We start from the raw sequence: 12,404 nt of genomic DNA, 5'->3' as shown, positions 1-12,404 counted from the left end.
AGTTATAGTATAGCTATTTGTGAGAGAAGCTGGGAAGGATTGTGTTACAAGGGGGCACATAACTCTTGTCCTTTCGCTGCTAAGAACTCGATTATTTTTTGTATTTAATTCAAAGGTGCTTATTTGCTGTTGCATATTTTAAAAACGGATTTAAGTTCCGAGTTGTTTTTTTAAGATGTAGTTCCTCTGATATAGAACAATAAAAAATGTAGTGCTCTGGATTCCTCCCCCCCATACTTTCAGAGATGTTTCTTTCATCGAAATATGTGGGAAGGGGGCCACGTCCAGTAACATACCAGTTCATGTAAGGGTTAATGCTATTGTTCTTCTCTTTGGTGCTTGTGGTAAATCTAAAAACTCTTCTGTCTTGTTGTGCGTTTTGGCACCAGTATTCCCATCTTTTAATCATTATCTAATCATTATCTCATTTAGTGATTTTTTAATTTGGGATTTAGGGAATGGGATGATAGTTGAAATAGAGTTTTGATTGCTTTCTGCTTCTTTAGCATATTTGTCGACTTCCTCACTGTCTAAGGTCCCTGCATGTGCTTTCAGCCATTCAATAATAATTTTTGTATTGGGGTTTCTTAATGAGAGCTAATTAATTGTCTGATAATAGGTGATTTGTGTGCCTTGTTTGCAATTACATGAATGCTTGATAAGGAATCTGTTTTGATTTTCACTGCAGGCAAGTTATTACTGGTTATTGCTTTTTGGATGGCCAGTGCTTCTGCTTGAAAAACTCTGTTATTGCTATTTATATAATATTTGAGAATTATTGGCTGTTGGTCCATTTGATCTATTGCTATGGCACATCCAACTTCTTCTTCATTTTCGGAGTCATCCGTGAGTATTTCCGTAATAAATATTTCTTCGGTGTTGATTTCGTTGTGGTTGAATATAAGACGAATATTTGGTTCTATAGTGGGATAAATTTCGTAAGGGTGTTCTGGTTGCTCATAGTTTTTAGCTTCGAATTGGATGTCTTCTATTGTGAAATCTTTATTAGTTGGAGAACTCTATCTGTGGTTGCAATTTTTTCCGTTGTAAGGTAAAGGTGAAGGATTTTTTGTAAGGGCATACAGGGCTTCACTGGAAGTTGTTCTATAGCTCCTTGAAATAATTAATTAGAAATGGCCTTTGAATCGCCTGAAGTTTTTAAATTTTTCTTGGATTTAGATTGAAAGTCCAAATTGCGCAACGGTTCAAGTCTCTATAGATGTTCTGTATGTTTAGACGTTCTGTGTTCTATAGATGCCCCTCCGGTGACATCGCAAATATTTATGTGGTATTCCAGTTCCTGCCACACTACTGATAGCATATCCTTTGGTAAAGATTCGAGAAATTCAGTTATCCGCTGTTTCAGTTCCTGTACGTTCTGGGAAAATGATGGGGGCACGAACAAAAACCCGCCATTAAAGCAATGGCATATCGCCTTTGAACCAGGACGGCTAATCTAGTGATGAGATAGAATATCATTCAGATATTGGCGCATGTTTATGGAGTTTATGGCCTGTATGTTCGTTGTACTGGCGCCTTACAGCAGAAGGAAGCCGGAAACCACTCCCTCCAACTGAGGAAACAGCCACTATCATAGCCAGTCTTGAGAAATGCAACCGTTAGTCGATTTTTCCACGAAGAAAAAAAGGACCAATTATACGAGGGCTGTAAATTAAGTAATGGCAACATAGGTATAAATCACTTTTTAATGAACTTACAAGTACAATTGCATTACATTCCTTCTATGTAATCACCAGCAAAGCTTATAACCTTTTGCCAAATGTCGGGAAGCCTTTGTAAACCAGTGACAAGGTGTTGATTGTTGATTTGAGCGACCGAGCGCCATACTGCGTGGAATACAGATGAAACGTCATGAAATCTGTGACCTCGGAGGGGTTCCTTCAACTTCGGAAGCAGATCGAAGTCACAAGAGCTCATGTCGGGTGAGCAGAGAGGGTGTTCCAGGATTTCCCACTACCACCGTCGCAAAAGGAGAGTGACATTGTTTGCGACATGGCAACGAGCATTTTCATGCAATATGATGGTGAGCTTGTTGTGCAATAAACGTGGACGTTTGCGCCGCATAGCCGGACGCAGATGGTGCTGTGAAAATCGGCAATAGTAATCTGCGTTGAAGTTTGTCCTTTAGGTACAGCATCTGTAAGAATCACACCATCCCAGTCGTATGCCATTATCAGCATAATCTTCACCCGACTGGGTTCCTATCGAAATTTCTGTGGGCGTGGCGAACCTTGGTGACGCCACTCATTTGATTGACGTTTTAATTCAGGCCCATAGGCTCGTGCCCATGTCTCATGAATGGCGACAATACCACTGCAGAAATGCGTCTCCTTCATTGCGGTATCTCTCCAAGTGGGTGATAGCCAGTGCAGACCGGTGCCATTTTCTGTACTTCAGTTAGTCGATGTGGAACCCGGAGGGAAGTAATTTTCCTCATGTTGAGAGATTTCTTCATTATACGCCACACCGTTTGACGACTCAAGCCAACCTTTAAGGATAATTCTCGGACAGTCCATCGGCGATCTATAGTAAGGAGACAGCTCAGGATGTCAATCTGCTCTTGAGGAATGGAGGGCCGACCTGTGCGTTGCAAATCCGCAGTCTCATTCCGACCCGAACGAAATGCTTGAACCCATCGTGTTACTGTCCTATACGGTATAACATTTGTGCCACAGGCTTCCACTAATCCTCGATAGCATTCTGTTGCATTTTTGCCACGGACAACCTTGATTTTAAGCCATAACCGCTGATCACCTTTTGAAAACATGCGATTTAGAGGGATGGAAACGAAACTCCTCGCTTTAACGCCGCACAACAGCTACCCTTCTAAGCAGATCGACTGATTTTTGCATTCTACACATCGACAACAGCGCCACTTCACCGCTCCCATATCCTATTTGCGCATGCCCGCTCTTCTGCGAATTTCAAGGTTAAGTTGCCACTATTTAATTTACAGCCCCCGTAGTTTCACACGGAAATCTCGACGAGGAGTTCTAATGCATATGTTCGATTCTGACTGACTATCACAGTTATGCAGTGATTTGACAGAAAGAATGTTGGAAAAAATCACAAGGAGGTACACCTGTGGATCTCGGTCTCCAGCAAAGCAATGGCATATCGTTTGGCCTAGAGTGATCGATCCAGCGATAGGGTAGACAAGCAGGTAATTCAGCGATGGAGTAGAACAGACAACGATGGGGTTCAGGTGTTGGCTTACATTTTTGTGCCAATGTGGTCCTGCTGCAGATTGAAGCAAGGAACAGCTTTCTCCAACTGAAGGAACAGCCACACAGGTAGCATAAATAGGTTAATGCTCCCGTTAATCGATTTTTCCACGAAGAGAAAAAAAAAAAAAAAAAAAAAAAAAAAAGATCGAAAATAGAATTGTTGGAAATGGCGCAGAAAAAAATGTACCTTTGAAACAATCATGCTCATATTCCATTACACCATCTGGGTTTCTCATGCTCCAAAGTCCTAAATTAGGGCAGTTAACTTTGCCAGAAACGTAAAAAGTGGCTTCATTAGTAAACACAAGTGTATTCGCGAAACCATCTACCTGCAGCTAATCTTGCAAATTCTCACAGAAAGATTTACAAACGGTTTGTTTCTGAAGAGCGCATGGCCAGAATTCTAGATTTTTCCGTAACACATGCTACACCATTATATGAGAGAGTTCAGAGCTCGCATGACGCCTTGATTTTGTGGGACTTCGTAAAAATGTTTCACGAATTTTTCAACCACTTCGGTTTTGGCTGCTCTTCGTTCTGGGCTGGTTTTCTTGCTCCTAAAACTGCTTCACCCATCATTCGATGTTGTGACGATGCTGTGGTTCTTTATCAAATTTCATGCGAAAATTTGAAAGACGGTAAAGGATGATTACTTTGGCGTATTCCAAAACACAGTACGCTTTCTCCTGGGTGTCGCCATTTTGATTAACCATGCTTCTAACGGTTATTTCGTAAGCGAAAGTTTTTTTTTTTTTTTTTTTTTTCTGTTGGCAGATAAAACTTGTATAATTGCAGTTTCAGAGTTAATTTGTTTTGGCTTAATAAATCAATTACACATATTATACTGTGCTATTCTTTCTGTCCCATTCAGTATGAAACATACTCTGTGTTATCTGTAACCGTCACAAGTTTGAAGTTTAAGAAGCGATTAATTTATTCCACGTTTATAACTATTCTTAATAACTTTACAAAATCGGAAAAGGCAAGCTTTACAAACTGGCAAAGAACAACCAAGAATTTTAATGACTGTGGTTAATAATAACTGAAATTACATCTTAACATGATTTTGTAAGATTAGATTTTTTTAGCATTCGCTTATTTTGATGGATGTGAGAAATTAATCTCTTTTTTTTCTGATTTTGTTATTCAATTTTTACACGTTTTTGTAAAATAACCCATTTTTCTTATCGGATCGGATATAGCGAACTAAACTGGTAGTTCGTTGTAACAAGGTTCGACTATATGACTTACCAAAGACGTCCGAATTACCATGAATTTGCTTCGCACAGGATTAATTTTTTTACAGTGTAAATTCAGAATTTAAAACTTAAATTAAAACCACTTATAATTATATTTATTTATGAACAATTAGAATTTGGGTACTGTTCTGTTAATTGAAGCGGTTTTCCCAAATGTTTTGCTAAACCCGCCAAGAGTTTGGTTCAAAGGAAGTCGCCAATGTTTACTTTTAAAGTCGTTAAAACGTTTACTTTTTTAAAAAAGTAAAGTAAATTTCAAAATTTTCAACGCGAATATGAATTTTAAAGATGTAACAGTAACTTGTGCTTCTTTATTACTATTGTATTTACTATGGACATAAAAATTTGAGACTTTGATGAAACATCTTCTATGCAATTTTTTCAGGAACGAGGAATTATTCATTCTGAAAGAAAGTGCACTCAAAACCATACAATGAAGCTCTATTTCAGTTCGGCAGAAGTACAAAAAATAGAGATGTAAAATATCCGGTTTCAAATCCGGTTTGAAGAATCTAGAATCAGTTTCTTAACAGCAATTCGTTTCATCTATGCATGGTGTTTAAAATTAATTTTACTGACATTTGTCAGTATCATCTTGGTATGATGGTATGGTATATTTAATTACAGTAAAGCACTCGAGGGCTATCTACTTTATGGAAGGGGCTATCTACTTAAGGAGGGCTATCTACTTAAGGAGGGATGCCTTCGTAGGGGACTTTCTAAGGGAAACTTGCTAGTATACAGGTTACACATGGGGAAAAATAAGAAAAAGCCTATACGGCCAGCTCGTTCTCCGGAATTCGAAGCTCGCGTCGAACTACAAGTGTTCAGCGACTTAACTAATCGGCCGATGGTGATTTCTGTGTTAACCGTAAATATAATTTTATCTATCTCGATCCTGGTTGTCATACGCAAACTATGGAAAAATTACAGAGCATTGCGAAATGGCGAAATAAACGTCAAACCGGCACTCTCCGTAAAAAATTAGATGCTTATTTAATTGAGTTTATGTGACAGCAGAAGCGTTTTGACACGGAAATGCTTTCAAACATTTTTAATAATATTGTTACGAATTTGGTATTTAAACAGCTAATGTTATTTGAATTATAACTTAAATTGTTTTATTCCCCGTGCAGTGCAACGCGAGACGAATATTAAAAGAAAGCTAAACCGGAAAATTAAAAATACAAGAGCACGAGCATTTAATATTTAATAAATAAATATCTCTTTTTGATTTCGAGGAAGTGCTAGAAAATTCTCGCGCATTTAAAAAAGCTTCTATAAGCGGCAAGAAAACCTCTCAATTAATAGTTGTTAGTCAGTTTGTTGTCGTTTTAAGAGTTTGTTTAGAAAATTGCTCTTGTTGATTGTAGCATATTCGCGGATTAGCTTAATTTAGCTGTTTTGAATTAAGTTCTCTTAAACGTTTCAGTAGCTAAAAGATAACCACTGTGAGATATTGTAATACTGCGCGAATATCTGAGAAAATTTAAGAATTTTTGTTGTAATAATAATAAATTTTGTTCATTTTTCCTCGGGCTTGTACATTCAATTCAAACGAACCCGTACGCACGCAACAATATCAACAGTTTCAGGATTTCAAGTTAATCTTAATTCGCTAACCCATTTTTTTTCCACTGGTTCTTTGGCAAGTTGTTTAATTTAAATTGAAAAAAATTTAATTTTGCAAATATCTGTTACGTTATTTTTTCCCTTAGATTTTTTTTTTCAACTTAACATCATCGTAAATATTTCGGCGATTATTTTTATGCTTCAAATCTTTCGCTAGATCGTAAGCTTTTGGCTATACCGGAATCCGATCCCGAAAACAGAACAGTCCATTAATTAGCACGCGAAGTTGTCTTTCATTAAATATTTTTAGCTATAGTAATCACATGAAACATTCTAGTTTAATTTGTAATTTAATTTTATGCAGCAAAAGCGTTCCATTAAAAATATGTTTTTCTTGTATAAAACTAAACAAAGCTTAATAAATTTTAAAACGAAAAAAGAAAAGAAGATAACAAAAAAATCTGAAAGTTTCAGATTTTACATTACGCCCAGAGGTACGTTTATGTAACTTTTTATTAAATATCATGCTCTTCGTACTTAAACCATAAAATTCAATTCAACAGCAATATCGCAAAATAATTTTAAAATGAACATATCTTTACAATCTCGTGCTGGAGATAATTTTTTTTTCGTACAGTGTTGCCCTTCCTCGCTTTGAAATCGTTTTGTTTCTTAACAAAAAATTCTTTAATGTCTGACAAAATAAAGTAGATAATAAAACAAATTCAAAATTCAAAATTAGGCTTCCCAGATACGCATATTCGCTGGAGGATTACGCTATTCAAAATTTTGTGGCTCTAGGTACCGTTGATTTATCACAATGCGAGAAACATACATGCATTCATGCAGATTCTTCATTATTTAATTTTTTTAAATATAATACAGATCTGTAATATTGGGTGGCAACAGTTTGAAAAGTGAATCAACGCAAAAAGTGAATCGACGCAAAATGCCAAAACGTAATTAATAGCCCTTCTGGGCTAGCGCCTTTTGGGTTAATTACACTTTTCATGTTTTCCATATAGTTATATCTAATATTATCTTTAACAAACTGTTTTATATATACTCCAGAATGTGCTGTGAAAGTTTAAATAACAAACAGTAAATAGTTACTTAATATTAATGGAAAATCAAATGTCTAATTTTAAATACTTTATTTAAACGTTTAAGGGCGAAAGTTGAATATATTCTGCCTTAAAATTAACCTTTTAACTGCCATGCCCGAGATAATCTCGGGCACAGCACTAGTGTTCGAAAATGTCACGCCCGAGTATTACTCGGGGTAATTTTTTTTTTGAGTGCATCGTATTGTTATACCCGAATATATATCGGGAGACGTTTATTTCGGCTTCATCTCTTTGTCAAACCCGACTGTATATCGGGAAAAGTTAATGTGCGCTCAGTTCAATAGATGACAGCACTTTACTGAAGATTTCAAAGGTTAGAGGTTATTTGGTTCAAGGTGCATGGGATCTTTTTGTTATAAAATAGCGTCCAGTTCTTTGAAACGTTATATAGATGATTTAGATTCTTCAACCGAAGATGAAGGATGTGTGTTTGATGAGCAGTAGTCATGATACTTCCATGGTCAGCCTCAAAAATAAAAAATGGAGATATACTCAAGCCGAAGATTGTTTCTAATTACGGTCTAACTATGGGTGGTGTAGATCGCTGTGATCAGGAAATATCCTTTCATCCAACAATCCGAAAACGTCAGATAAAATATTATAAAAAGATATTTTTACATTTACTAGACAAGGTACTCTGGAACTCATATTTGCTCTATAAAAATGTAGTTGGGAAACGTATTACATTTTTAGAATTTCGAATCCAAGTTGTAGAAGAGCTTTTACATAAATATGATGATGCAGCTTCTGGACAAAAGAATGTTGGCAGACCACCTACAATAGATAACCCTGCCCGTCTTACTGAACGACATTTTATATCCCATTTTCCTCCTATTCCTGCGAAACGTGAGCCTACAAGACAGTGCAAAGTGTGTTGTTCGAAAAGGATAAAAATGGGGAAAAGATAAGGAAGGAATCACGATTCTGGTGTAGTGATTGTGGAGTTGGTTTATGCTTGGAAAAGTGTTTCCAGTTGTACCACATAAGACTGAATTACTGAACTATTAATAGGTATTCACTTATATTTATTTATGTTTTAGAAAATAGTTAATTATTTTTATTTTTAGAAAATAATGCTCCACTAGAAGCGAACTTTGCAACTGCCATGTTGAGTGACAGCTGCCTCAAAGAAAATATGCAGTGGCTACAAAACTTTAAAAATTTTACCCATGTACGTCAAAATATTAATTTTTAACTACTTAAGTATATTTTATTTTGTACTAAGCATTTGGTTTTTGCAATAAAAAAATTTGACAATTTGTGTACCCAAATCATCAAAATAACTTGACAGTTAAAGGGCTAAGGTCTAATTAAAGATAAAAATTAAGGATATTAGTTACTTACAACTGCGAATTCATCCATTTCTTCAGCCACTCACCCATTCAAAGATGGATTCCACTTCAAAGATGGATTATTTAAAATTATCTGAAATATCTCAGAATATTCTTGCAAAGAAGAATCCTGCATTTACAATTCTTTGTTAAAAAAAAAAAAAAAAATCTGAAACCACTGGTTTAGTCATTCGCTTATAATAACACGCAAAAAATTTTGCTGATTTAAAACCTGGATAAAGGCTTCGAACAACATGAATAATGATTCCGAAAATTATATCAAAAAAGAAAATTACTTTGAATAAATTTTGAAAGTATTTGAATGTTAACATTTTTGTTGCAGTATTAATCTCTATTCTTGCAAAAATAAGCGCACGTGTATTAAAATTTTAATAATAAAATATGTTTCTGACATCAGCTATTGCGTTTATGGATATAATAGTTTTTTGATCAAGAGCTACACGGAGACATATCTCCGAACAAAGCTTCCTCGCAAATATATCACCTGACAGCATATCGTCAACACAGGAAGATTTTGTATTTAAAATTCCTCTGAGCTAGTACGCCAATCAGAGAAGTCAAAGCAGATGACGTGATTTCTACCCAATGGGAGATCCATTTATAAATGCTTTTAAATGTTTTCAATGCCTAATTTTTAAATAAATTGCAATAATGATAGTAGTAATAATAAACAGAAGGTAACAGTGATTAAAAATGACAATAAAAATGCAAAAATTACAAAATACGAAAAATAAAAAAAAATTGTGAATTAAAAAATATTTAATCATATATATATATATATACATATTTCTTACATATATATATATACATATATATATGTAAGAAAAATAAAGAATATGTCAAAGATTAAGTTAGCAACGTCAATTTTAAAAATAGTAACCTCTATTTGCACTGCGTCATTTCGATACTATTCTATGTCACATGATTCTTACGTAATTCTGATGATGTAAATGGAACTAAAAGAGGAAATAGTAATTTTACAGCAATATTAACTACGCAATCAAAATGCATTGAAAACCAAAACTAACTCAGTCTGAATTAAGATTTCACCCTGAACGTAACGCACTTGCTTTCTACGCTTTAGCCCTAGCTGGGCTGCTTGCTGTCTTGTCTGCTCCTGCTATCTTACTGCAAATTTATCTAAAATGTAAGCTTTTTCGAATAGGCACAATTTATGTGGCAACTTGCTTGTGGCCCCAACATGTTTCTTGAAATAAAAAAAAGTAATATTTAATCTGCCTCCGTCTCCAATTTCCTTTTCATTATTAATCAACACGTCTACGCCATCAAAATTTCTGCTAGTCATTATTTCTAAGTTTGTTTTTATTACCTATATATTATATACGTGTATCTATGATCGAAATAATGAAATGAATATAACTCCTATTAAATGCAAATTTATCCAAAAATTAAGAATTTCAATGTGTAGTCTACAGTTATACAAATCAACTATGCAATTTAAGTACCAATTCCTTAAAGGTCAAAAAGAATTTTTTTTTTTTTTTTTTTTTTTTAAGAAAAAGAAATATCAACAGAATCTGAAGAAGTGAAGAATGGACGGAAAAAGGTAAAGGAAAGTTGTCTGCAAGCAATTGCTAGTAGTAGTAGTAAAGCAAATGAAATTTAAATGCACAATTAAATGAAAATTTTAGAAAAATGAAAAGTGAATGAGACAATGCCTATTCATCAAGGAGAAGTTAGCTTATCTCATCCTCACCCCAGCCATTCAGATATTGAGTTTCTTCCGTGCCATGCACATGTGTAATTTAAAAGCCATTTAAAAAAAAAAAAAAAAAAATTAAATCTTTGTATAATAATTTACCGAAATTAGTAAACCTCTATGCATGTCAAATGTCAAGAATCCTCAACACAATATTAATCACTATTTTAATTCAATTATATTTAACAAATGCAAAAATCGCTAAAAAAATTACGCAAGTATCCAATAATGAATTCAAGATATACAAACGAGTTCACAAAAATGTTTGCAGAAGGAGAAAAGTGTTACACAAATATTCAATTTAATGAATAATATCTCATGTAAATTTTAAAAAAATGAGGCCAGAAAATATTTTAAATATTTCGATTAACTTGCTTCAGTTACAAAGAACAGAACAATTTACTGACGAGGTTTTCATCTTAATTCCAAGGGCAAGCGTGTTTGCGCTTGTAGTTGCCAGATTAAAGATTGGCGGCAAAGTTAGTAAGAAGGCGAAAAACTGGTTGTGAGCTGTGGAGTGGCAAGATAGTGCTACAGTATTAGTTGAGATTTATAATCTTGCGTAAACAGTAAAATGTAAACAAACAATGTGGATGACGTCAGAGGTCACGTGACTTAGGAAAAGCTAGTGTAAAACCCAGTCGCTCTTCCTCTTCTTCTCTTGCGGAATGTATATCATTCATTACCCAATAATGAAGCTATTTCAAAAATTCTTGTAAATTTTATTTTAGTAGAAATCTGCGTATCCTGTGAATGTAAGGTTTGACAAGCAGCGTTCTGTTACATGTCAAAACAAGTTTTTACTGATTTTACTATCTTTTAAGTGATATTTACTCGAGTTGTACCGAGCGGCTAATTTAAATACGTATATAGTTATGATAAAAGTAACAATTTATTTCTAGTCTAAAAGTAGTCCACTAAACATTTTAGCAACAAGACGCTGCTTTAGGAACAAGAAAATAATCACTGAAACAACCACCCAAAAGTTCAGTTTCGCATAATTTTTCGGTTTTACATCTTAAAATATAAGCATTTAGATTAAATTTGGAATAAGACTTGGAGATTGACAAGTTTTTTATTGCGTAATGCATTCTGTTAATAATTCTCAAGTTTCTGAAGCTAAATTTTGCATGGGAGTTCGGATGAAAACTTTTGGTTTCTGTAAAAAAGAAGAAACGATGAATAAAAACTCGTTAACTCCATAAAAGCACCGAACGATCCTGAAAAAATACGTTAATGCATTTTTCCTTCACGGGAACTTAAATATTAAGCTTGATCCTAATCGAATCACGTTCTCCTTAAGAAAATTAAAACGAAAATAATAAAAATCAAAAACCCTCGTTACCAAGTCGTCTCAGTATTAAACAAGCCCTTAACATGGAAGACCGCAACTTCCCAGATAAGATCTCAAACCAAGATTAAAGGTTCAACCACTCCCGGGTACGCCCTTACAACGGAACGATAAACGATCGCGAAAAGCTGGACATATTCGAAAACAGGAGGTTCTGGGGATTTTAGACGCATTAAATAACCTCTAAAAGGAATCGTTTCGGCAATAAAATTGATCGTAAAACTAAACACTTCAAAAAGTCTGCTTCATCGATAGCAAGTTGGAAACTAACAGTATGGTAGCGCCATCTAGTGAATGAAATAAGAAATAATGTTTAAACTTGACAAAAATAAGAGAAATTAGTTTAAGAAGCTATGTATAGATGGCAGCTCCATTTCATTGAAATTTTTTAAGCGATTTCACAAAGGAAAATGAATTCTCTCTGAATATCTGGGATCGTGCAGGTCGCAGTTTCAAAGTACTCTACAGTTCAAGAGATCCCCAATAATTAAAAAAAAAATTATAAACTTATTTTGTACTTAAGTAGAGGGGTACAAGGAAGTGCAGGTGAAATGGGACCCACACTTCATAAGTTCACGATTATAATTACTAATAAAAGGAAATTTACATTAATAAGTATTGTGCAATAAAACTGAGAAAGAACTAAAGCAATAGTGCATTTCAATTACTCATACTTTGCCAAGTCACAGTTTTCCAAATGCCAATTAGAATTTTAAAATTAATGTATAACTTACCTCAATAAGTTAAATTTTCAACTTCTTGGATTTTTTTTTTT

At 34.5% G+C, this 12,404-nt stretch overlaps 1 protein-coding gene and 1 long non-coding RNA gene across 2 annotated transcripts in view; one reads left to right on the top strand and one right to left on the bottom strand.

The window, feature by feature from the left end:
- The window catches only part of LOC146995211 (uncharacterized), a 361,401-nt gene that overhangs the window by 55,472 nt on the left and 293,525 nt on the right, over positions 1 to 12,404 (top strand). The window lies entirely within an intron of this gene.
- LOC146995214 (protein GVQW3-like) lies at positions 2,354 to 2,788 on the bottom strand. The gene has a single exon (XM_085825169.1). It carries the CDS (start codon positions 2,786 to 2,788, stop codon positions 2,354 to 2,356), a length of 435 nt encoding a protein of 144 aa, XP_085681295.1.

Source organism: Stegodyphus dumicola, chromosome 10 (assembly GCF_044657685.1).
Source record: "Stegodyphus dumicola isolate Sdum_Otavi_A_Nest chromosome 10, ASM4465768v1".
In the NCBI taxonomy this organism is placed as follows: domain Eukaryota; kingdom Metazoa; phylum Arthropoda; class Arachnida; order Araneae; family Eresidae; genus Stegodyphus; species Stegodyphus dumicola.
Note: the sequence above shows the minus strand (reverse complement) of the source record. Positions and strands in the feature narration are given on the sequence as shown.

What these genes read in the sequence shown, in the direction of transcription:
- LOC146995214 (XM_085825169.1), bottom strand. Translation starts at nt 2,788, where the DNA reads ATGTTTTCAAAAGGTGATCAGCGGTTATGGCTTAAAATCAAGGTTGTC.